At 44.3% G+C, this 25,903-nt stretch overlaps 3 protein-coding genes and 1 long non-coding RNA gene across 5 annotated transcripts; 2 read left to right on the top strand and 2 right to left on the bottom strand.

The window, feature by feature from the left end:
* The first annotated feature begins 370 nt into the window (after positions 1-370).
* On the top strand, positions 371-5,369 carry mab-21. The gene is made up of 2 exons (NM_143714.4): positions 371-1,477; positions 4,395-5,369. The coding sequence occupies exons 1-2, from the start codon at positions 730-732 to the stop codon at positions 4,742-4,744; spliced, it is 1,098 nt and encodes a 365-aa protein (NP_651971.2). The 5' UTR covers positions 371-729; the 3' UTR covers positions 4,745-5,369.
* A 2,469-nt stretch (positions 5,370-7,838) lies between these two features.
* On the bottom strand, positions 7,839-12,041 carry lncRNA:CR44498 (long non-coding RNA:CR44498). The gene is made up of 2 exons (NR_123808.1): positions 11,592-12,041; positions 7,839-9,490 (listed from the first exon to the last, which is right to left on the bottom strand). It is a non-coding gene; the product is annotated as a long non-coding RNA:CR44498 (long non-coding RNA).
* A 713-nt stretch (positions 12,042-12,754) lies between these two features.
* CG4766 (uncharacterized protein) lies at positions 12,755-16,044 on the top strand. Its single transcript, NM_132059.3, has 3 exons — positions 12,755-13,558; positions 14,052-14,605; positions 14,730-16,044. Exons 1-3 carry the CDS (start codon positions 13,356-13,358, stop codon positions 15,077-15,079), a joined length of 1,107 nt encoding a protein of 368 aa, NP_572287.1. The 5' UTR covers positions 12,755-13,355; the 3' UTR covers positions 15,080-16,044.
* A 4,867-nt stretch (positions 16,045-20,911) lies between these two features.
* On the bottom strand, positions 20,912-24,761 carry CG5966 (uncharacterized protein). 2 transcript variants are annotated; one of them, NM_132058.3, is made up of 3 exons: positions 24,195-24,761; positions 22,167-23,062; positions 20,912-22,067 (listed from the first exon to the last, which is right to left on the bottom strand). In NM_132058.3, the coding sequence occupies exons 1-3, from the start codon at positions 24,310-24,312 to the stop codon at positions 21,459-21,461; spliced, it is 1,623 nt and encodes a 540-aa protein (NP_572286.1). In that variant the 5' UTR covers positions 24,313-24,761; the 3' UTR covers positions 20,912-21,458. The 2 variants fall into 2 exon arrangements, with proteins under 2 accessions (NP_572286.1, NP_001284922.1); NM_001297993.1 differs by having other exon boundaries at positions 22,167-24,761.
* Between the last annotated feature and the right edge of the window lie 1,142 nt (positions 24,762-25,903).

Here is a 25,903-nt window from a genome sequence, read left to right as displayed (position 1 = left end):
TGCGTGAGAGAGTGCCAAAGGGGGCGGAGCCAATGGAAGGGTGGCTTAAAAGCCGGGCTTATCTACGGGAATATAACTATAGAATAAACTATAGCCAAAGATCTGCAGTGTTTCCCTATGCTACTTTATGTTACTTTATGTTTTTGTTTGTTTTTCAAATTATAGTTATAGCGAGAGAGAGAGAGAGAGCGGCACAGCCATGTTGGGGAGCAAGCGCGAAAGAGAGAAAGAGAGAGAGAGCGCGCTCGTGGCTGGAGCTGTCTCGCTCGCACTTGAAAAGGGGAGCCCATCTGGGCTGCGAAGCCAGCGGCTGCAGCGACGCTGGCAGAAGCTGAGGCAGCGGCAGTTTTCTTGCGGTGCGCCCGCCATTCGAAATCAGTCAATGTTGAGTTGACGGCGCGAGAAGACGCGGGAGAAAGAGAGCGGAGAATTGAAGAGCTAGTTGATGAATCAGAAAAAAGAATTAGGGTCCCCGTCGCTGTGCCGTCTTGCAGAATCTAAAAGAATCTAAATATCACAATATAGGGATACCAAATTGAAAGAATCAAAAAACGAGAAACGAAAATAATCCAAGTTGCAGAACCGTCGCTGTGCCGTTAAATTACTTATTGTTTTTTGTGTGTGACTAACTACATGTGTGCCTCCTAGGTAATGAGTGAAGTTGGCAGTGATTCCAACAGCAGAGACTAAAGACTTTTGGGCGCCACCAAGTGCCCCGCCGTGTGGAGAATGCTGGTGCCGTCGGACATGATTGCGGCGCAGTCCAAGATGGTCTACCAGATGAACAAGTACTGTGCGGACCGTGTCCAGGTGCGCAAGGCGCAGATCCACAAGCAGATCCAGGAGGTGTGTCGCATCGTCCAGGACGTGCTCAAGGAGGTGGAGGTGCAGGAGCCGCGCTTCATATCCTCGCTGAACGACTACAACGGTCGCTTCGAGGGCCTGGAGGTCATATCGCCCACGGAATTCGAGATCATCATCTACCTGAATCAGATGGGCGTGCTCAACTTTGTGGACGATGGCACCTTGCCGGGATGTGCCGTCCTGAAGCTGAGCGATGGAAGGAAGAGATCCATGTCCCTGTGGGTGGAGTTCATCACGGCCAGTGGGTATCTGTCCGCCCGAAAGATCCGCTCCAGGTTCCAGACCCTGGTGGCCCAGGCCTGCGACAAGTGCGCCTACCGCGACATTGTCAAGATGATCGCCGACACCACGGAGGTAAAGCTGCGCATCCGGGAGCGCATCATTGTCCAGATTACGCCCGCCTTTAAGTGCGCCGGCCTTTGGCCGAGATCCGCCTCCCACTGGCCGCTGCCGGGCATCCCATGGCCGCATCCCAACATCGTCGCCGAGGTGAAGACCGAGGGATTCGACATGCTATCCAAGGAGTGCATCGCACTGCAGGGCAAGAACTCCGCCATGGAGGGCGACGCCTGGGTGCTCAGCTTCACCGACGCCGAAAACCGGCTGCTGCAAGGTGAGTTGCCGTCGGGAAATCTTAGACGGGTTGTATTGTCGTCTATATGGGAACTACTCAGGGTAGAGCACTTAACTCTTTTTTCACACACTAGCTTAAAGACTGCAACTCTTGCAATTACATAGTTCCTAGTTTCCTTTATGGTTAAAAGATATATCCTGGTATCCACATTCACGCCTTTCAATTTATACACTAAGAAATATATTTTATCAAGCGAATGTTATCATAAGATAGATTTGAAGACAAGTATCTTTGTAGTCGCAAAAAATTCTTAATTAATCGGAAATACCATTGCTTTGAAAACTATTTCTCTCAGTGCCGAATGAGTGGCTACCGTTTTTCGGGCATGTTTTGGTAGTGTCCCCCAATCAGTAATCAGTGACACACTTAAACTGAATTGATTTATTCCCATCAAATCAGCGACTTGGTCTTGATACGCCCGTAATTGGTTGTAAATTAACCGTCGGACGGGGGAACATCATATCATTTTGGAGATCTTTCAGCTAGTTGGGAAAAAATGAAGTTCCATTTTAGTTTTTAGTAATCTAATGAGAAGCCCACTTAATGGATTTAACTAACTTTAGTTGAATTCTAAACGGCAGATTCTATGGAAAGCTATGGAGCTATGGAAATTGGATTATAGAAGGATCTTAAGAGATCACCATATTAGGATTCTTTAAAGGATGTTTTACACTTGTATCATTTTTAAATGTTCATGTAAGATAAGATATCATTTGAGCTTAGGATCTCAGAATGACTGCTTATCGTGTAGTATTATCCAAAATCGATGTATGTATATCTACGATGCGAAGATGGTCACAATCAGCTTGCAGCGATTGTCACACGGAATCTGCATAGTTGGGCGGGAAATTGCACTGCAGATTCAATTAGGCAGGGCGATAAGATGGCCGGCGATTAGTGGGGACCCACTCGCATTGAGTCGACGACTGCCCAACGAGACATCCGATTATCGGGCCCAGATATGATATGAGATACGAGCCAGCGTCGCCCGGTTGGCTACGATCATAAATCTGATGTTCGATCGATGGGGGGAGTCTCAGCCCGAACACGGGGAGTTGGAGTCTTTAGCTCCTCAGTTTCTGTTTTTTTTTTTTTTTTTTTTGGGTATTTGGTCGCAGCGCGACAACGCACACAAATCTGCTGATCCCCGAGAGATAAGCGCAGTCTCGGTAGTCGTAGTCCCAAGGCAGTTAGACGGTTAGTTGGTCGGACTATGGAGCTACAGAGCGAAAGAAACGGGTTTCTGTATGAACAATGCCAATGGCTGGGCCATAAATAAGTTTCTAAACGATTTTATAAATATTTTAAATCTCGGCGATTAGATAAAGTCAACAAATAAATAAAACAACAGCCAGGCCAGGCCAGGCATGAGATGACACACACACGGGGTAAGAAAGGAAAAAAATAAAGAAAGAGCCACAAAGATTGGGTTTTCGGGGGGGGGGGGGGGGGAGCTAAAAGCTGGGAGCCGAGGCAAACCAGAGAAACGAAAATCCAGCCAAAAAATCGAAACAGAGACAGTAAGAGAACAGAAACAAAAAAAAAAAACAGAAACAAAAAACTGAAACCAAAACTGAAACCGAAATCAATTCTAAGGCCGCTGACAACGATCTCTGATCGATATTGATCCGACTTTTTTCACCGCGTGTTTGTCATTTAATTTAATGCTCTCCGAAAACTGAAAACGAATTGAGACCCAGACTCCGACTCCCCCTAAACTAGCTTTCTGGGAATAAGGTGGGGTACATAAGTGTATCGATATCGCCAGATCGTGACTATAATTAGCACGGTCACTAGCAGCTACCAAATTAACGTCCACTTGACATGGACTCGATTGGGATTGGGATTTCGATTTCGATTTCGATTCGAGGTACTTGGAATCGCACTTGTTTTGCCCGATTTCTTGCGACCCCACGAGTCGAGTGCCAATATTGTGGCAATATCGTTCAATATTGATTAGCCCAAAATGTGAAACGGAACCCGGAGCAAGACGCTCCGGAGCGGGAAAAAAGCCGTAGACGTGATTATCGGACCGGAGCCGAGATTAGCCCGGCTGACATCGTGCCAACGTAGCCATGATTTATGTGCTCCAACGAACTCGGGCCACAATAAATTAGGAATCAGTCCGACTTTATACCTGTACGTCCGCCTCTCGAAGGAGAAATTGAAACCAGAACATAAGTACCTCATATACGTATATGGGTTGATCAATCAAACTGAAGGGGCGAAGAACATAAAGAATTGAATATTGCCACAGCCTTATGATGTTTGTATTACTCGAATCTACTCAATAATACCTATCTATGAAATATAATATATGTAATTTCACTGGAAGGATCTCAAGTGTTTTAACTTTTTATTGGTAGTATGAATATCTTGAAGTTTTAAATACTTTTATTTGATATCAGCGCACGAAAGGCATGAGTCAGGGTACGAAAATCCAAATAGGTTTCTCAAGTGGTCAAAATAGTTAGCGAAATAAATGAACCGATGTACTTGAGATAGAAAGACTTCTAATGACCAAACCCATCGATCAGTTGCTGTTTAACTGACAAAGAACGATTCAGCTATAGTTCTGTCGAAATCGTTTCGATTCAATAATATCGATAGCATCGCATGGACATAATGATGCATTGAGCCAAGGGCAATCTTCGGAACTCCATTCGGAACTCCATCCTTACCAGCAAGGCCCACCCACTAACCCAATCAATATTATATGCTTTCTATGTTTTTTTTTGTTATAGAACTGATAGGAATTGATATGTTTCAAGTGCTTTTAAGCATCCTGTCTTATATTTTGTTGCAATTCTATGAGACTATTTAGGCTTAACTAGACTTTAGTTTGGGGAATTACCTTATTCAGCAACTCCATTCCATTTCTTCACCTCAATTCCAGGAGCGAGTCGACGACGCTGCCTGAGCATTCTGAAGACCCTGCGTGATCGGCACCTGGACCTGCCCGGCAATCCGGTGACGTCGTACCACCTGAAGACCCTGCTGCTCTACGAATGCGAGAAGCATCCGCGCGAGATGGAATGGGAGGAGAACTGCATCGCGGACCGGATCAATGGGATATTCCTGCAGCTGATATCCTGCCTGCAGTGCCGCCGCTGTCCGCACTACTTCCTGCCCAATATGGATCTGTTCAAGGGCAAGTCGCCGGGTGCCCTGGAGAATGCCGCCAAGCAGGTTTGGCGGCTCACCCGGATCATGCTGACCAATGTCCGTTGCCTGGAGGAGCTGTAGAGCTGCAGAGCTGCAGAGCTGTAGAGGCACCAGCACACACTAAGCACTAGCTACTACGAGAATCCATTGGATCTGCGGACGCTGCGGGGGCAGAACCGCCACTGGGACTTCTTTTTTTTCATACGCCTTTTGTTTTTTTAGTGATTTTTTTTTTCTACAACTAAAGACAAAGGATCGCAAGGATCAAGGGCGCTGGGAGGGTCGAAGCTGGAGAAGGAGAAATGTGTGAGAAAGATAGAGAGAAAGCAGTGAAATTGTAACCCAAATACTATTTGATATTTCGCTAGATCGTAACTTAAGTTTAGGTGCTTTCGAAAAGTATACGCCGCTTACAGAGTTTCCTATAATTAGAGCATACTTAGTGTTATCCATTTAGATCGTCATCGTCGCAAAACGCACAAAAGTTACCAACTAGTTACATTTGTATGTACGACATTTTTTTTTTTTTATTGGTCCATTTGCTATTAGCAAAGTGCAGAGCAAAATTAGCTAAATTAGCTGTAAGTCCTAATGAAACTGAGACAGCCGAGTGAAGGAATATTTCCCCGTCGGTCCTAAATTATTTATTCTATGTTTTTGCCTTCTTCTTGTGAGTTTAGTCAATAAAACGTAAGTTTTTTCAATGAAAATTAGCAGGGTTATTACTTTCTTTTGTGAGAGGGGTAGGTAAGTACGTACAAACCAAGGAAAAGTCTTAACAATTTAAGAGTATTTTTACGTAAGAACAATTTATGTGATATTAATGATTTGCCCAGTTATCGGGTTTTGAATAGTTCTGACATAGCAATTTTTTGGTATGCGGAATATCTGTCCGAACTGCCAACTTCTCGAGGGTCTCGTCCGTCGATCATCGGATGGCCTTTTGATGTTCTGCCGGCATTATTGATAGGCCACGATTTCGATGGATTTCGATGGACTGTGGAAAATGTCAGAGGCTGACATTTCGTTGGCTGTCGACAGGTTGCGCATTTTAATTGCGAATTAACAGCGATTCCGCGGACAGCTAACAATCCCAATAAACTAAACACACACACGCACGCACAATTTGTGTGTGCCGCATCTGCCACGCCCACCCACGCCCACCGCTCGCGAGAGTGACTCAGAAAGTAAAGATACATTTGTGCTTTCCCGTCGAATCGATGAAACATTTTGGTCACGTGTCTGTTTCGATTTCGAGCGACAGACATAACATTCAAATTAAACTTTATGTCATTCATAAATTAAATAATTTAATTTTTCCCCCATTGTTTCGTGTTGTTACCTTCTTCTGTTTTTAGCTTTTGGCAGTCAACTGTCCACTTCTGCGGCTCTCCATTATTTTTAGCCTTAATTTATACTTTATTGCGACCAAGTTGATTTATGCATGTGCGGCTTTTGTATTTTATAGTTGTAAATTACCCAGCAAATGACAATTGCAGAGGCGACACGCAAATCATGCTAACACGGCATAGTCGCACCTCTGAATACCCTTTAATGATCATAATAATTTGCTTGAGATACATACTGCACAAAAAAAAAAAAAAACAAAGTACAAATATTGTTCTCTTTTTAATTTTTGATGAGAACATTTTCGATTTCGATTTGCATTCCAACACATTCACATTCACATTCGGTTGGAATGGATCGAATTTATTCAGGTGGGCGATTTGGTTATGGCCATTTATGACGGCGATGATTTTGGATCAACTCGATTGGGCTAAATTCGATTCAAATGTCTTTTATTTTTCGATCGGGTTGTTAACCGCCTAGTTGCGCTTTTAATGAGTTGTGTTTTATTGGATTTGATTTGCATTTTAATGCGGTTTCATTCTCAAATTTATTATTTGTTGTCGACGCAGACGCAGTGCGTCTGTGTGTTTCCTTTTTATATTTTTCTAAACATTTGCTTATTCCATTGAGCGGCAGACACTGTTTGATCCGCCGCTTCCCACACAAATTAAACCATAATAATAATTAATAAATGATAATTTCGGCAATCGGCTGGTCCTCCTCTGGTTCCCATCTTCCTGTTTGCTGTCACCATCGCACTGGGAGATTTCCATTTCCATGCAATTTATATACGTTTTAATGGCCGCAAGAGCAAATTTTATGAACATCTCATAATCGCATTTTAAACACACAATTTGTCACAGCCCCTTCGCATGTCACCCACTCGAAATGATCGCCTGCATATGGCATAGCAATTAAGGAATATTCATTTTTATTTCCACACCCATTTGCAGGCAATAATTAAAATTTTATAACCGCTTCATTTTGGGTGTTCTTTTTTTTTGTTAAGTTTAAAACAAAGTTTGGTTCAAAATCAACCGGTGCGTGCAAGGCATTTCGCACATCATTGCGTGACAAATCGGCGGAAAATTCACTCACTTGTGATATATACATATTATATAAACTTCTTATATACCGGTTAAATCTGGCGCTGAACTCGATGAGGACCTGCTGTCCCAATCTTCTGACCGCCTGTCAGCCAGCATGTTGGCCACATCCCCACCGATCCCCGCCAGCCGCCAGCAAATCCGCACCTCATCCACCTCTGGCAAATCAAAACAAATGTTTTATTTAAATGGTTAATTTGATCGGGCCAGAGCATCTGTGCCGGCCGGCTTGTTGGCGATGGCCAAATGAGCAGCTTACAAGGAGATGATGAGGCCCGAGGTACACAAATGGCTGCCAAATCGTGAGAATTGCATTTGGAATGCCACCAACTGAAGTCGATTGGATTCGGGCTCTTGGTTCTTTGGTTCTTTGGTTCTTTGGCTCTTTTGAGGGCACCTGGCAGGGGATTTTAATTTGCTGACTTCAATCAAACTGCAGTAGAAAAGGCAGCAGGATGAGGCAGTGGAGGCAGTGCATTAAACCCGCAAATATGCTGCTGCCCGGGATGAGCTGGCATTGGCTACACTGGAACAAAACTAGGCACTAGATATAACCTAAATTATAAAACGCTTAAAATGACTTCCAGCAGGAGATACCAAAACGTGGCTTATAAAAATTCGATTTATATTTATAAAACTTTCAAAATAAATGCAATATCAAGGCATATTTAACTATGAATTTTATCTATTTTTGTAATATTTAATATGAATTTCTTGCAGTGCATAATTGTGCTTCTGCAGCGAGGATCACGCGAAGCTGGACTGCGTGAAGGTCGGAGTAGCATGAGGATGGACATAGGGATGAGGGCGACCACGGCGCTTGCCACTTAGCATAAACGGAAGACGAGGCACCGGTGGAAGTATGAGTCCCAGTCCCCGTCCCAGTCCCAGTCCAGTTCCAGATCCACTCCACTCCATTCCAAGGCGAAGGCGAAAGCGAAGTGAGCCACGACCTGTGTGGCCGCTGCATCAGGGTAACAAGCTGTAATTAGAGCCTCTTAGCCTGTCATCGCCAGCGTGCTTGATTATAGCCTTTTGACAAAAAGCAAATATTAATTTAATACATCCAAGGAAGCAAGGAGTCCAGTGAGCCAGTGAGCCAGCGAGCGCCCCCAGGGCAGCCTCCCCAGCTCGAGAATCGCAGGCTGCAAGTGGAGGAGGAGGAGGAACTTGCAGGAGGAACTCCTACCTTTGTGGCTGATAAATTTCACCTGAGCTTCGCGTCTTGCACTTACAGGTGATAGATAGTGAACGCGATCGGAGGAGCAATCGAAAGGAAAAGCCAAATAAATGGTCACCAAAATGCATAAAATATCCCTGGGAAATCTATTCTCGTTTCTCATAATTCAAATGAGCTGCGAACGAAAATTTCCTGGAAGTCATATCAAAAGCATTGCACATATCGATCCAACTAATCCGTGCTATCAATTAACATGAGAGGGGTATCCCAAAAAGTTGAAACCAAGTTACCATACACCACCATCAACCAGTTCTCAAAGACGGCAGCTCACGTCGTCGGTTTGGCATCGTCATACGCCCTTTTGATTTTATTTTTTTTTGTTTTTGGTCAGATTTTCTTTGTTTTTGGGCCAAAAACAATGGGTTCAAACGGCTGCGCTTCGGCGGAAAAGGAAAAAAACGGCCCTAAATCAATCACAGGCGGCGACATGTCAACAATCGTGGGGTTCGGGATGGGGATCTTGAATCGAAATGGAAATGGAGACAGCGATCTGGGGAATCGGCGCGGGTATATCTAGTGGGGCAACAACTGCCGCGTCCAGGCGAAAATGTCAACGTGATCGTGGCATCTTGAAAAGGGCCGCCGCCGTCGCTTCGCGTATATATTGGCCATCCAATCTGGCCAAGTGGAAAAGGGCCTGACTGCCACCGCCTTGCCTGCCTGCCTGCCCTTTGATGGGCAGGGACGAGAACGTGGCCGCATTTTCGGCCTCTGTGTGCGCGTGATATCTGAACTACGAAATTGAGATCGATTCCACGGTACGTGTCTGAAATGAGAATCGAACATCGGGAGTCGCCAAGCAGCAATGCCTGCGTTGTAACGATAAATTATGATATTATTTGAAATTAATGTTAAGTAAAATGACATCAGTGGGCCTCTTCAGCTCGATTCAGTTGGCCCAACTGGCGTGCACTTGTCGGCCAGAATCGTAGGATGGCTGGTGGTAAGAAAAAAAGATCTCGGCTGCATTCGTCACAATTAATATTCCAATCAGATGAGGAGGGAACACATGTCCGCGAGTAGGCGATGTCGAGGCTCCAGTTCACAAAGCGATGGATTGCACACTGTGCAAAGAAAGAAGCAAGTTGAAGTTGCAACAATTGCGTAGGCGATTCAAATTAGCGATTAAATCTAGAAATAAAAATCGAATAATTTTATTACAGCTATTATAGTTTAAGATTAGCACCAAAACTTCTTATTATATATATATATATATTGATATTCTGGAAAGTACCCCTGGCTTTTCGCCAAGTGCAGTAGTGGGTTTTGGACCTTGGGCGGCGGTGGCGCATGCGCAATGAGTGAAGGTAAAAAAAACCGAACCAAATGGGCTTTACGGGCATGATATGGAGAATCGATGATGAGAGGATGCACTCCTCACTGGCGGATCGTGTCGCTGATTTGTTCGCTGTCATAATTCAATAAAGTAGTCAAATGTCAGACGGACTTGAGCAAAAAGCGCCGGTCCGTCAGCAAGTGAAGTTTCCCTGATCGGCGATCTCCGCTCTGCCATGTCCCCATCCCCGATCCTCGAGAGCGGATCAAAAAGTAGCACCACACACGCACCAGCGCCGGGTTAATGGCCATAAACGCAAATCCGCTTAGCATTGCAACGCAATGGAGATTGGAGGATGGAGGATCGGAGCGAATGGAGCTGGAGCTGGAGGATCGGGAGGGAGCAGGACCACTTGCAGTCTGGAGTGGATTGGATGCTTATTAATTCATCACACGTTTCAGCTTTGCGTCGACATGCGATGGGAATGTCATCGACGACCAATGACCAAAGCCTTTAAACAAATTGGGAATTACAAAGTGCTTTGAGGTATAAATATCAGAAACACTCGAGTATCAATTCACCAGCTGTTTACTTGGTATCTGAGTAAAAGCCATAGTATCTATGAGTTATGTGAGAAATCATGAAGCCTGGAAATGTCAATAAAGTCTAGAGTCTAAGTCTAAAACTAAGGTCTATAAACTACAAAGTAAAGATAGTTACATAAAGCTTAGAAAACTTTTAACTTTGTATATGCACATGCGATAGATACTTTTTTGCTTTGCTTGCCTGATTACACCATAACTTTCTCAGATCTAGATACATGATCTTTTTAATCGGCTCGCTATTTCCCAGAATTGGAGGTCCCAGCTCAGCTGAACAGCCTGATTATGTCTATGTGCCGGAGGAATAAACTGCGCTGAATGGTTAGTGAAGGGACTAGAATCGTAACGGAGTCCGATGGGATCCGATCGGATCGAATGGGATCGGATCGGGATGGTATAGGATGGGACAGGGGCACTAAGACAAAAGAGACGATGACGCGGCGACGAAGGAGCAGAGCTGGCGGAGCAGCAAGAAGACAAACGTGGCGGCGACAACGGAGCAAGTGACAAACGTTTAGATGGATGGATCGTTCTTCATTTCGGGGGAACGAGAACTGAACTGAACCGAACAGAACCGAACCGGACCTCTAGAACGGGCGGTCAGTAACCAACCGAAAAAAAAAAGCGACGATTGCACATAAATTATATTCAAATTTCTTTGAGATCTAAGAGATATATAAAATACGGGAAAAACACACACATGCCACATGAAGTCACATGAATGGTCGGCGACCCCGAGACCCACGATCCTGGGTCTGAAAACCGAAAAACTGGAAAAAAAAATAAAAAAACTGTGTAGTTCTCCTTGTTGTGGCCTTTTTTTTAGTTTCCTCTGTTTGTTGAAATTTATGCAGATATGCGCGCATCTAGATAGGAGTTCCAGTGCCACCTCCATCTATCTGGTTACGTGGAAATCCAGCGCGCCAAAAATCAGCCAAATGCCATGGAGTGGTGAGGAGCACCTGGCATCGTCGTTCTCTCTAAAATGGTATCCCATCCAATCGTATCCCATTCATTGGGGCTCCATTAAAATTCGGCTGACAGCAACGATTCACGGCCCCAACAAATTGGAATGGGCTGAATACTATTTAGATATGGCTAGATCTGCTCAAACTGCCACTGATTGATGTCAATAAAGCCGAACAAAAGACCTAACAGCCAACAAAAGATACAGTGGGCCTTCGTTAAGTGGCCAAAATTAGTTTAAAGGGCCATCTAATTGATCATATTCGATATATAGTTTTTTTTAAGTATTTCGCTGTATATATTTCCTAACTTATACGTTTTTTAAAACTTTTAGTTCACTGCATCTCTTTCCATATATGTATGTATCTTAAACATTTTGTATCCATACCTTGCAGATACGTCTTTAGATACTTCCGTCACCATGGGATGCTTGACCCCTTTTTTCCGCTTCCTTCTGCGAAAATTCTGCTGGTCGTCGGCAATTGTGTTCGGTTTGTGTTTTGCCTCCACTCGAATTAGTGGCTGCGTTTGGGATTTGTCTAATTGGAGGAGGCGACGGGCGCTTTGATCTTGCCACATGTCCATCAAGTACACTACATATATGTATGTATACACGATGTACATATTATTATATGGTATATAAGACGTACGGAGAGGGGGAAAGGCGGTAACCGAGAACGGAGGAAGTTGCTCGCTTGGAACTGAGAGCGCTGTCAGAAATTGCCAACTGGCACATTAATCCACGCGACATATTTATGAGTGTAAATGTATCTGTGTATCCGCGAGATGCGAGATATAAAGATATCGGCCGGCAAACGTGGGACATGGACGAGGGTTGCTCGTTGCTCGCTGCTCTTTGCTAAATGAGTGCACATTTCAGATAAATTATTGCACACAACTTGTACGCGATGGCAGGCCGAAATGTATTTAACAAATTAAATTTACACACAGATACACACACCGCGGCTCGCAAGACTTCAAAGAGGGCGCCGCAGCGTAACGGCCGCCAAATGGGGCGTGGCCTCGACGGGCCAATGGCAACGCGCCGCTCTCACAGATACACAAGCAGGCAACCCCATAGATACACCCATACGCATGCAGGCCAGAGAGACAGACAGAGAGCGTATTTGTTTTTAGTACACGCAGAAAAATGAAGTTCTGTTTGTGTTTTTTATTTTAATGTTAACTAGTAATTTTAGTCAGAACCTTAAGTAGGGAATTATATTAAATCAAATAACCGAACTATTTCTTCTTTGAAAAATATAACATTTGTGATAAGAAGAAGTGGCTCTTTGCTACAACAACTAAGAAAGAGTTACTATTAGAATTGTATCTATAACGTTTAAAGTGCCTAGATTTTTGTCAAAGTGCATCTGGCAGATACGACAGATACGCGGGGCCTGTGGCGAGTATCTCATCGATTTTTTAAGCGTCGGAATGCGTGGCACGAGACAGAGACCCCTGTCACGTGACAGCACCGACATGTATCTGTATCTTTGTGTGTGCAGCTGTGTGTATCTGAGCCTGTGAGTCCCATTCATGCCACTGCCACCGAGATGGCGGATTTGTTAGATACTGGCATGGATATTGAGATACTTCGCTGCAGCCGGGCCAAACTGCACTTTCAGCGCTTTTTTTTTTATCTGCCCGAAGCTGTAAATATCCGCGAGATTTACAACGCCAGCCAGCCGCGACTTCGGTATCGGTATCAGTATCGTTTGGCTGACTTCGATTCGTACTCGGAATCGGCATCGGCATCGGCAGCGGCATCAGGCTGGGGGTATCGCTATTGAGCGCAGCGCATCATTCGGTCAGCAATTCGCCAATGCAGATACTGTATCTGCGGGCAGCAGCTACTAAAATTGAAGAGCCAAAAGCTAAAATACCCATATACATACTCGGTACACCGCGGTCATCGTCGTCGTCGTGCTCCACTTGTGCCCATTGTTGGTTCTGCTGTCACCGTAACTCACAATTGAATTGTTCCTTTGTTCTGTCCCGTCCAGAAGGAGACCCGCTGCCGAATTTCGCATAATTGGCTGGCTTTTAAGTTGGCCGCCAGACCAAGTGTCGCCGGTAAAAAGATACATCTACAGATAGATCGTTGTACTTTTGGTACTTTTGGAGCTTGGTGGAACTCGAACTGAGTACCATGCTGGTGCCGCCGGACATGATGGCCGCCCAGACGCGCATGGTCTATCAGATGAATCGATTCTGCACGGAGAGGGTTCAGGCCAGGATGTACAAGACGGCCACCGCCATCCGGGAGATCTGCAAGATCGTCCAGGACATCCTCAAAGAGGTGGAACTGCAGGAGCCGCGATTCATCTCCAGCCTCGTCGAGTGCAATGGCAGGTAAACTTTTTCAGTATCTTTTCATTAGTATCTCAGTATCTTTTCTTTAGTTTCTTAATAACCATATATTAATAACTATATTACCTAATGTTAAGCCGATGCATAAGTTAGCTAATAAAAACGAGAGCTGCTCATCCGATCAGAGATGTCTAGTGTTCCCAACCACAGAGCCATCAACAAGATATCTGGGTAATTCCAGTGCCCTGATGACTGTCATCGCGGCTACTTCTCACTCCAGTAGTTCCACACCATTGCAATCAAATCCGATCCTCTTCACTCCATTGCGATCATTACAACCAAAGTGCAGAGTCATTGTCAGTTAACTGACAAGTCATGCTCATCGAGGTCTCGCCACCAGAAACGGAGTAGCAGTCGCCCCCTATTATACTCATTTCAACACGATAAACTATCAGATTAATATATAGATTTAAAAATATATATATAGTATTGTAAGTAAGCGGTTTCATCGAAATAGTTAACATCACTTTTACAGATTCGAGGGCGTTGAAGTGATATCCCCGAATGAATTCGAGATAGTGCTGTATCTGAATCAAATGGGTGTCTTCAATTTCGTGGACGATGGCACCTTGCCGGGATGTGCTGTTCTGAAGCTGAGCGATGGAAGGAAGCGGTCCATGTCCCTGTGGGTGGAGTTCATAACGGCCAGTGGTTATTTGTCCTCCCGGAAGATCCGTGCCCGTTTCCAGACTCTGGTGGCCCAGGCGTGCGATAAAAGTGTCTACCGCGACATGGTCAAAATGGTGGGCGACACCAGCGAGGTGAAGTTGCGCATTCGGGAGCGATTCGTGGTCCAGATTACGCCGGCATTTAAGTGCTCAGGCATCTGGCCAAGATCGGCGGCCCACTGGCCGGTACCACATCTCCCGTGGCCACATCCCAACATCGTGGCGGAGGTCAAGACCGAGGGCTTCGATCTTCTGTCCAAGGAGAGCGTCATCATGCAGAACAAGAACAACAATGCCGCCAGCATGGAGGGCGATGCCTGGGTGCTCAGCTTCTTCGAGGCCGAAAACCGTCTGCTGCAAGGTAAACATCTTATGGATACACCTTTACACTTACAGAAAAGATCACACAATTTACTAGCAACTTTTAGTATAGTTTGGGAATTTGAAATCTGGTGTATTTAAATCTCATATTGAATTCCTTTCAGGTGGCTGTCGTCGACGTTGTCTGAGCATGCTGAAGACCCTGAGGGACAGGCATCTGGATTTACCAGGCAATCCCATCAGTGCGTATCACCTGAAGAACCTGCTGCTCTACGAGTGCGAGAAGCATCCGCGGGACTTTGAGTGGGACGAGGGCTGCATCGCTGACCGCATCAATGGGATATTCCTGCAGCTGATATCCTGTCTGCAGTATCGCCGTTGTCCCCACTACTTCCTTCCCGCACTGGACATGTTCAAGGGTAAATCCCCCAGTGCTTTGGAGCAGGCGGCCAAGCAGGTGTGGCGCTTGACCCGCGAGCTCCTCACAAATGCCAACGCCTTTGAGAAGTTGTAAGGTGTCAGAGGTTAAAGGTCACGACTGGTCGATAATGGCGATGACATTTTTGGCAGGAATTTATAATTATTAACCGCACTCATAGAGTGAATATTGTTCTTATTTTTTTACCCGTTAGATTAGATTCTTTTGCTCCATTCACATATTGTTGATTTGACTAACTTCTTCTTGCAGTCACGCAAATATCGACCCATCCGAAGTCGGGGGAGTGCTGATGTGTATGAGGTGCCAGGCAAGTCGGAGATGAAAGGTACATATGCGAATAAATACATACGCATAAGCACAGCTCCTTGGCGGCCATTTTGTGCCATGTCTGTGTATATGTGACTGTCTGCGTGCGTGCGCGTGTGTGTGTGTGTGTGTGCGAAAGTGTTAATGCGAAGATGCGAGATAAGTCCACTCCCCATTCGACTCGACTCGACTCGACTCAACTCGACTCGATGCGATTCGAGATATATATCTGCCCATCCAAGCGATCCGGCTAAGCCTCGAATATTGTTTTTAATAACTCGCCCCTCGACGCTCACGACACATCCTTTGTTTGGCCGGCGAACAATGGACTCGCCGGTTCGCAAGTCCGGATGGAAAAATCGAAAAATCGAGAGAATGAAAAAAGAGCATTTGTCCAGGCGGCTCCTTTTACACGGTGGCTATACACACTCGACGTATACGATTGTTTCACAGTTCGCAGATCCTAGATCAAAGCAAAACGAACATACAAAAAATATATAATATATACATATAGCGCTAGAACAGAGGGAGATACAGATTCCATTGATCGTTCCAAGTCCAACTTAACATTGTTTTACTACTTACATATACATATACACATATTTATGTATGTCGATGTCTATTATGCGATGCCTAACATTTACCACGATTATCCGCAGTTTGTTTTAAGTACAACATAATCCTAGATTGCTAATGTAAAAAATGCTTGAATAAATTCAAGGATAGCCAAAGGCAACACTCCAGGTATTGTTTTCCTATCAATAGGGATTGTATTTTAAATCACTTGATTGCTTAGCAAATACTTACACAACACTTGCTGAAAGAACATGGAGAGTTAAAAAATGGATGTTCTTAACTGATATTCATATATTTAAATGAGGCTGACAAACGGAAGATGTACCACAAAAAAAGGACAAATCTGGAAAGGATGTGCTGGGATCTCATTAGTTCGATCGGCGGTTGAGTTAATGTTATGATTATTGGCAGTGGCGAATATTTATTTGCAAACGACGACATATCTGGATCTGGATGTGGATCGGAATCGTCTTGGGATCTGAGGCTGGGAAGATGCAGCTGCTGCAGCGACAACTGAGCATCACTTTTATTACCCTTATTTATGGTTATTTTCTGGCGGGGGCTGGATCCACGAAAACCGAGTGGTTTGCCTGCTTTGTTCTGCGGTTCTTTTGTCCCTTCGCTTTACTTTATTATTTTTCGTTTTTTTTTTTCTTTCTTTCTTTTTTTTTGGATTTTTTGCGGAACGAAAACTTTCAGCGAATGTAATCGATATTTTCCTCGATGGACGCGTCGACAAAAGGTGTCTCTAAACGGAGAGCACGGGATATAATCAGCGTCAGCACAAAGAGCCAGTTGGTCGGAGCGATTCGAGTCCAAGGATATGCCAAGGATATAATAATGCGTGGGCCAAAATAACAAATTATGCCAAGGCACGCAGGGATCATGTTACGCAGCCCTCCATCACCAGCAGTAACCCCTGTGCCACTAACCCTCGACTGGGTGGCTTTGGCTGTGGCTCTAGCTTTGGCTGTGGTCCTGTTCTTGGTCCTGGGAAAAGCATCATCAGGTGACCGAATCGGTATCCGAGTCCGCAGGCGAATCCTCCGCAGGATGCGCACTTGGCCGCCAGCGGGAGGACACGTGACTGCCTGTTTTCCTTAATTTTCATTCACTTTGTGGGTGGAGATGCGACCAGAACCATGTGCCAGTTGCTTCGCATCGATAAGGCACGATTCCCATTGCCCCGTTGACAAATGGTATTCGAGAGGCCATTTAATGGGGGCCAACAGTTAGAGCTCAGTTCGAAGTACCAGGAACCATGACGCAGCACCTGCCCATTCACATGGCCAAGTCCCAAAATCATCCTGATCCCGGGCAGCCTTCTCATTTGATCGGCTGTCACAACTTTGGCGAAGCCACAACAAAATATTGTCGCTTTTCGCCGCTGGATTTTGGTTTGTACACAGATACCCTGGGAATTTTTGAGCATGCTTATAAATCTATCAAAATTGTGAAAACTTTGTGAGTGTGACTATGTCCCTTACATGGATGAAAATTTTAAAATTACAATAGAATTTGATTTAAATAATTGAATGGAAATAGTTTTATTTCACTTCATTTATTTTTTCCAAACAGGATATCTAATGTTCGAATCTTGCGAGTCAATGCTCGTCAGTTTTTTTCCTTTTTGTTTTTCTCGTTGACATTTATGCGCACCCGCCCTCCAGTTTTCGTAGCTCCTGACTCCGTATCCTTCCGTCGAGACCTGCCACGCCCCCAGGCGACTCGTGGGCGGTGACAGGCGACTTGCTATTGCGATGGCGTCGCATTGTCCTGGCATTTCGGGCTTCTGTTTTCTGGGCTCTGGGTTGCGTTTTCTGGCTTTGTCGCATGGCTTCGAATGGCATTTCTTTGTTTTAATTGTTCACTAATGATATTTAAATTAGGGCTCTAAGTGACCGCGGGCGGTTTTCTGCTATCCTGCTCCTTCGCCCAACCCCATCATCCATTATCCTTTTGCGCCTTTTGTTTTTGTTTGTCGTTTGCATTTTGACATTCTATTTGCTTAGATCTTTTAGCGAGGGTTGACACACTAGTTTGGTGGAAGTAAAGGGTAAGTGCGCGCTAAACTTAAACTTACTTAAATTACTTTTAGTCATTTTTACATAATAACATAATACAACATATTCCTCAAAATCACTTATGAAAGAAAAAAATTAATTTTTTAATGAGTTAGTTGGCTTATAAGAATTTTTAATTCACTAACTCTGCTTTTCCAGCCTTGTTTTCCATTCACTCCAACTTGTGGCGTAATTATGTCGTCATTATCAGAAACACGTGGTGCAATTTACCAAGCTGACAAAAGGAGGCGACTCATCATTTGGCGTCCTCCTCCTGCGAAGCTGGTAAATGGATTTCATGGGAGAGTGGTGGAGTGGGATGTGGATAGTGATGGTGGAGGGCGTGTGGGGAAAACTCGGCGCACACGCCACGAATTATGAATATCAGAGAAATGCACAAGATGAATGGCACCGGGAAAATGCCAGCGGGATGGTAGTGGGAAATTAGTTTTCCACGCATCGCCAGCAAAGACAATGGAGCGCAGGAAAAGCGGGGAAAGCGGCGGGGAAATACGACGGCGGCACCTACACGTGATAATTTAGAGCAGATTGTCGCCTATAGGGTGCATACGTATATCACATAGATTTTCGACAGGGGGGGAAACACTTTAGAGCCATCGTATTTTTGGATGGACATTTGCATTCAATTACGGCAGCTGTGAGCCGGCCCTGATTTATATTTATGCACGCGTCTCTGACGTCCCATAAAGGAAACCCCAAAATGAGCCACAGCGGGAGGAAAGTCCGGATGATTTCCCCTTTTATTGCCCTCTAAAAAAGTGGGGAAAATAAAATTTGAAATATATATAAAAAGAGTTGGCGCTGCCTGCGCTCAATCATAATTATGTGATTTGTTTGCGACGCCGGCGCGGCCGACTAATTAAACGGCGAAATGACAGAGTGGGTGGGTGTGGATCTACATGGACCCATGGAAAGGGTGAAAAACTGGAAAATCCATAGGGTGGGCATGTTGACGTATTGTCGCCGATGTTGGCCCCGTTGAAATTATGACATTTTGATTTGGGCTCGAGGCCCATTTGATGTCCCTCAGCCGGCGCACTCGTCTGATTTATGCCACAAGTCGGGGGAAAAAGTGAGGAAAATCAAAACAACAACAACAAAATAAGGAGCTGCAGCAAAGGAGTTGGAAAATCTAAGAAGGAAGCCGAGGCCAAGGTGAACTAATTAAGAGGCGGATGGCTAATGGATTCCAGCTGCAGTTAGTAGTCAGCCCAAAAAATATCAAACAGCAAACAGAGAAAAGGGGAGGCACTTGGCCATTTGCTTGGCCGTAATTCCCATGATGACATTTTCGGGACATACGGTGGCCAAGATCGAAGGGTTATCCCAAATCGATTAACATTATTAATGAATGCATATCATGGGAATAAGTGGGCACACATCGTGGGGATGGGGGATACAGGTGGAGCGACGAAAGTCAAAACATGAAAAGGTTTTCAAACAATTTCAATTCCCAGAAACGAATGAAATGAACTCCGGCGAAACATTGTCAACATGATCATCAGCCGTCTCCCTCTGTCGTTCGCTCTGTCTCTGTCAACATATTTATGGGCCAGGTTCACTTTGAGGTTGAGACTGAAACCATAGTACACTGAGGATAGTTTCAGGAACTTATGCTTTATAGCTTGCTCTACAATTGGTTTAACGGCCATAACAATGAAATTATCGATCCAAATATTGAGTGTCATACCTCGCCGAACTCGTATTTTAATGCCCCATCGACTGGCATTTAAATCTGGGATTTTTTATTTTTTTGACATTTTTTGGAAATTTGCAAATTTTGATGATGGTACCCCTTACCAAAAATGCAAAAAATGTAAAAAAATTTTATTTTTCAAAAGTCTGCAGTTTGTGATTTGGGCCGAAAATTGAGGTTGCCCACTGTACAAAACAGTGTCTCTTTTCATTGTGAGACTTATTTTGGTCAAGTTGTAGGCAAAAAACAACAATTAAAACCCTTATTTTCTTATATATTTACATCCATATTTTTAGAAAATTATTAGCAGATTTTTAACCATAAAAACGCGAAGAATTATCCAAATTCGGAATGCCATACCTCGTTGAACTCGTAACTTAATTTCCAATCGATTGATATACCAAGCTTTATACTTCAAATTTTGACAATTTTTCGCAAATTTTGATGATGTTACCCCTTACCAAAAATGCAAAAAATTGAAAAAAATTAAAATTTTCAAAAACCTGCGAAATGTGATTTGGATCGAAAGCTCTGATTTTCCGCTGCACAAAACATGGTCTCTAATAATTGTGTGCCGAATTTGGACCAAGTAATAACTAAGAAACCGCTAAAAATGTAAATATTATGTATTTTTGGTGTGACAACACCTCACAACTTTTTTCTGTGTAACAACTGAGGCTTTCGGGCTGCCCGGAGAGCGTTGGAATGTCCAAATGTTCGATCATAAAACAAAGAGCCGGCCGCAGAAACAGAAACTTAAACTGAAACTCAAACGAAAACAAAACAGAAACGAAAACCAAAACCGAAATCGAGACAGCAGCGAACGAAGTTGAAAACGAGTCGAATCAATGCAGATAATATCAATTATATGTAAAAGATACACATGCATGCGATAGATACATTTGCCCCGATAAGCATTTAAAATATTAACATCAACACAGACTGGGTATCCATGTCATGGAATGTTCCCCGTCTCCACAGTTTCGTGTTTGTGTTTATAATTCATTAGAATCCACAGCTGATTTGAGTTATGGCAGGCAGATCCACAACTGGGGGCTTGTCGTGTTGTCTTTAACCTTTTTATCACAATTATCTAACTTCAGGTTACCTATAAGTCGCGCTTTCGGCGCAAGAAATGGGTCTTCATTTGAATAACCAAGATTTAAATCACATCGGATTTACTTCTGAAAATTAAGCTTTGCTTGTGCAATTATATATGTATACAATATAAACACAGAAACCTTTGTATATTTGCATGTTTATTTACATTAAATTAGACTACATCAGTGCACTACGACTACAAATACATTTAACTCAAAAAAAAAAATATATTGTATATGAAACATATTATTTTATAAAATAAATAACGGTTTGATGATTGTTTCGTATTTCGAACTATTAAAATACTATAATAAAATACAAACTGTTCCTTCTCAGCGAGTTGCTATAAAAGTCAAACTGGGAACACTTTTTCGATCTGTTCCCACAGCGCAGACACGCATCTGCATCTGTGCCACTTCTGGTTGTGCAAACAACTTAGCGGTGACGCAAACCTGCACTGCTTTCTTTGATTTTCTACGCAATCATATTGGGTGCTGAGAAAGTGTGAGCTGAGTTCTTAATTAATTAGCCAATTAATCATTAGACATGAGCAAAATTACAAATTAATTAGCTAATTAAGTAATGATATAGCTTACATACAGTTCCGAATTTAGTGGATAATTAATCAATTAATTGAAATGATAATATTATCATCAATTAGCCAATAAATTATCAAGTAAACAGGTTGATATTAATCCTTGCAATAGCTGGAGCGCAGGACATTTTCAGCGCCCGTGAGAATGGCTCCTTCGTGCTGAGGACATAACTTTAGGTATAGGTCGCTGGACTCCATCGCCTCGATGAGGATGTACTCCAAGTAGATACGCGGCGCGGATAGGATGCGCCATGTGAGTGGATTCAGTATATTGGTGGGGTACTCCCAATTAACAGTCGCGTACTCCGGCTCTCGGAGATTCCGTCCGGCCACCAAAGCTTTGTATTCATAGCCCGGCTCAAAGTACATTGCCTTCTGGGAGAACTTCATCATCTCCGTGGCGGCTCGCTCATTTTTGCCAGCCTTCTTCACCAGGGCATCGTGCAGCTGAATGGACAGGATGCCCACCTCGCCGCCATGTAGCGTACTCTCATCGTGTCCGGAAACTCGCACTGTTATCCTATAGTGCAGTCGGCAGAAGGGCTTGCTATCTCCAGTCCATAGGTAGAAGACCCCTGGTGAGTCGCCTTGCTGCAGCTGGCCAAGATCAACCTGCTCCTGGTAATCCTCCTGGCTGTGGTAGCCCATTCGCAGGCACGTGTGGCCCGGCTCCTCGCAACTGGTGCACTTCGTGTCCTTAAAGCTCTAAAAAGGAAGAAACAATATTACATATTTTAAGTTTGAATATTCAAAAAATCAATCAAAGAGCAATTGATTAGCAATAAAAATGCCTAGGATACCCACCTCGAAAGAATCACAGGTTATTCCAAGGAAAGGACACTGCGAGCCGATGCTTTCCGTAAAATACTGCTGACTGCGAATGTGATTGCAGCCGAGGAACTCCTGCATGGTGAGGAACAGCGTCTTCTTCTTGACCACATCCTGGAACTTCTTGTTGCAGCCGGGATTATCGAAACCACCGTTGGGAAAGAAGTCCACATGTCCCAGTCGCATATTGATGCCAAGCCCGCCTTTCATCAGGGGATTGGCATCCGTGTGCACAATGTCCACGAAGTGGGCATCCGTCTTGTCCAGCCGCACGATGGGATCGGTGTCCGTGAAGAGAGGAGCAGCCGGATCCAGACCCGTTATCCTGGCCGGTTTCAGTCCAAAGTCGTGCTGCAGGTGATAGCCGGCATAGCCGGACAGATGGGCACCCAGTGAGTGACCAATGATGTGCACATTGTCCAGATTCGGAAGACGCAACTCCTCGTACAGCATGTGCACCACATGGGCGGTGATGGCGCCCACTAGCCGGATATTGGCAACCGCCTGGACATACGGCGGACTAGCGCCACCGCCCCAATCGATGAGGACCACGGATGCCCGACCCTCGGGCTCGTGGGCCAGCAGCGCCTTGGCCATGTCCCACATCCAGGGAATTTCACCGGACTCCAGGTATCCATGGACAAGCAGGAATATCTTGCCCTTGGGATTCATTCCCATGCCTTGAACGCTTTCTGGATCATTGAGATCCAGATACTTGGGCTGATCCAATGCCCTTCGCGTGTGCAGTGTGAAATGGGGCTCGATCTCCGAAGGCTTCTGCGGATGCACATTTATCGAACGGGTCACCGTGTTCCAGGGTCCATTGATCGGAAAACAGCCATACACTCCGAAGCATTTTACCTCGTTGATGTCTGGCGAGGATTGGGGAAAATCAGTGGGTTTGTTGTGGTATGTTTGGTCTATAAATCAACAGGCGAACACCTGAACTGAGATAAGCGGGTTGGAATTTTAGCAACAAATAACCAACTATCACTAGTTTTATATATAGTTATAATTCAAAACCACTGAGGCTAAAATCTTGAAAATAATCTACTCGGGCAATTTGAATCCATGAAACTATAATAGGCATTATAAAACCATTAATCTGAACGTAACTGCCTTCTTTTAATATTCCTTTAAACTTTTGCAAAATCTCAATTAGAACTGTTGTGGTCTGGTAAAAAGCCTAACGATCCATGAAAAAACCTTAGACAATTTTCAAGATGTCAGATGCCTGTAATGTTCCATTAAGTATTTCATATGGGCCAGAAGACTTCAATTTATTTGGCCAGTGGTGCATGGATTGCCGTCTCTATTTTATCGTGGTCTTCTTTGGCTTTCCGTTTGTATCGGAAGTTTTCGATTAGATAGGCGTGTGCCGCGTCCCTCCAACAACTGAATACATATTATATATCTACATATATGTACGCACGATATGTACATATATGAAACCGCACCGGACGGAGTCGCGTCATTAGCCTTTTGGGACCCTGATTTCCAAATCAAATTGAAGCACGCCGAGTTGCCACCTGTGCCTCCATCACTCAGGTGATCGCAATCGCTGCGGGCTTCTTGAAAGAGCTTTCCCCATTTGCTAATGCGAGCAGCACTCAGCATCTTTGGATTTCGAAGCACTAAAGATCCGAAAACTGTTTGCTCAGCACACTCAGCAAAAGAAACCACTTAAGGTTGCCCCTAACTGGGCCCAAATGACACAGCTGCGGCCAAGATAATAGCTCCAATTACTCTACTCTCTTACTCTATAAAGTGGGGATATCTTGTATTTATTCTAATCTTTAACTTATTATTGAATAATAGTTCTACATATTTGTAAAAATTTCATTTCATTGAAACACTAGAAATCCCTTAGCTACTCCTATTTCGACCGCCACTGTGGCTCAAGTGGCAGATACTTTTGGGCCACTTTCGATGGACATGTTCTAGTTACGATGGGTGGTGCAATCGGTGGTAGCCAAAAGTGGGCTCGTGGCTCGAATTACTTACCACTTTTGGGAGCTGGTGGTAGGTCCACCAGGGTGTTGACTGCCGCCCGACTGGTGTGGTTGGCCAAATACAACATGGTCTGCAGCATTAGGCCGCCCGTCGTGTTGGCCACATACATCCTGCAGCTGTATCTGATTCCGATTCCGATTCCGATGCCAAATGTGATCCCTTAGATCCTGGGGATCTTGGAAATTCCCAACTTGAATCACACACTTTTTCCCAGGGCTTTAGTCAGTTCTTAACTGAACCACAATCACAAATCACTTGAACGAGTGCCACTCGAGTTGGCTATTATCTAAGGCTAGGACTGTATAGTCGAGTTACGATGGGATCGATCGATTGATCGATCGGCCTTTTGTTTGGTGCCTGGCTTTTCTTTTCTATAGTTTTAATTAAGTTGACGTTAATCTTATCGACTGTCTTTCGTCTCGAGTGTGCCGTTAGCTTGTTAGGTTAGTTGGCGGCCCTCGGTTTCTTTCGATTTTGACTATCGCCAATGACTGGGCTATATGTCGTGTATATCTCCGCCGATCTGAGTCGCTTGGAAACCGTCGCACCACTGAGCGGATCAGCTGCGCCCCACGCAATTTTTATAAAGACGTAGACGTCGCGAGAAATCGAAACCGTAACCGAAATCAGAAAGCTGCATCCGAAGCTGCAGCCGAAGCCGCCGATCGAAGATAGTGCTGACCGATCCGCCGATTTCCCGACATATACATATGCGTACAATACGTCTACCACTTCAAAGGTCAAGTGTAATAAACAGTTGGTGGAAGCCGAATATCTCGTGGAAATTACCATGAAGGCTATTCAGAAAAAAAACATACTTTAAATCTATAACCCGTTCAAGTATCACTATATATACCATTAAATGTTGATAACTACGCTCCTTTTACAGATATTATTTCTATGGAAGTTATGTCGTATTTTCGCTAGACAGCCAACACTGACCAATGAGCTTCGGCACGCGACTTACAGCAGAGAGTGTGAAAGAGAGAGAGGAAAGCAAGAGGCCCTGAGCAGCTGATAGTGCACAAGTCGAGCGTTTCGCTCAGTGTAGATGCAAAGTACACCAGCTGCTCTTTGTTGGATGCACCTTCTTGATAAGGAAGCCGATCCGCTCTGCCGACGACAACAAAGTGACCGCCATGAATGCGTTGAGCAATCTCTTACAGGAAGAGGGCGGCACAAGGGAGGATCTTATGATGGGTCAGAAATAGAGGATGGGGAACAGCCCCCTTGGGCAATCAGCAGCTGTTCTCGACAACCCATTCGGCACGGCGAGAAAAAATATACTTATTTGTATAAACTACCCATAACGATCCTAACGATTTGAACCATGTTTTTAAGGATATTCCATTATTATTGGCAATATATATCTTTAAATTTTAAAAGATTGTTATTTTAGCTTACTTTAAAAGTAGTTATATATCTAAAGATCAATATATTTGTAGAATATCTTTAAGCATGACGAACCTAGTTTTTTGCTAGCTTATTAATAGAAGAAAATTGTTTTGTGTGTAACATGCCAAGTGAATTTCTATGAAAACTGTGTCAATCGACGGGCCCCTGCCACGCCCTTGTCCCTCAGCCCACCGCCACTGACAGGTGGTGGTGTCAATGTCTGGTTAGCACTAAATATATTTGCATATGTATATTATGTTCCCCATTGGCACACGTTATCAGCGGCCAGTAATTTTCGCAGAATC

This window comes from Drosophila melanogaster, chromosome X (assembly GCF_000001215.4).
Source record: "Drosophila melanogaster chromosome X".
Lineage (NCBI taxonomy): Eukaryota > Metazoa > Arthropoda > Insecta > Diptera > Drosophilidae > Drosophila > Drosophila melanogaster.
The sequence above is the reverse complement of the archived record's forward strand: the minus strand, read 5'-3'. Positions and strand labels throughout refer to the sequence as shown.

Coding starts and splice junctions, on each gene's coding strand:
- mab-21 (NM_143714.4), top strand. CDS start 730: ATGCTGGTGCCGTCGGACATGATTGCGGCGCAGTCCAAGATGGTCTAC. Junction 1,478..4,394: donor CGAAAACCGGCTGCTGCAAG/GTGAGTTGCCGT, acceptor CCTCAATTCCAG/GAGCGAGTCGACGACGCTGC.
- CG4766 (NM_132059.3), top strand. CDS start 13,356: ATGCTGGTGCCGCCGGACATGATGGCCGCCCAGACGCGCATGGTCTAT. Junction 13,559..14,051: donor CTCGTCGAGTGCAATGGCAG/GTAAACTTTTTC, acceptor TCACTTTTACAG/ATTCGAGGGCGTTGAAGTGA. Junction 14,606..14,729: donor CGAAAACCGTCTGCTGCAAG/GTAAACATCTTA, acceptor AATTCCTTTCAG/GTGGCTGTCGTCGACGTTGT.
- CG5966 (NM_132058.3), bottom strand. CDS start 24,312: ATGTATGTGGCCAACACGACGGGCGGCCTAATGCTGCAGACCATGTTG. Junction 23,063..24,194: donor ACCACCAGCTCCCAAAAGTG/GTAAGTAATTCG, acceptor AATCCTCGCCAG/ACATCAACGAGGTAAAATGC. Junction 22,068..22,166: donor TAACCTGTGATTCTTTCGAG/GTGGGTATCCTA, acceptor CTTCCTTTTTAG/AGCTTTAAGGACACGAAGTG.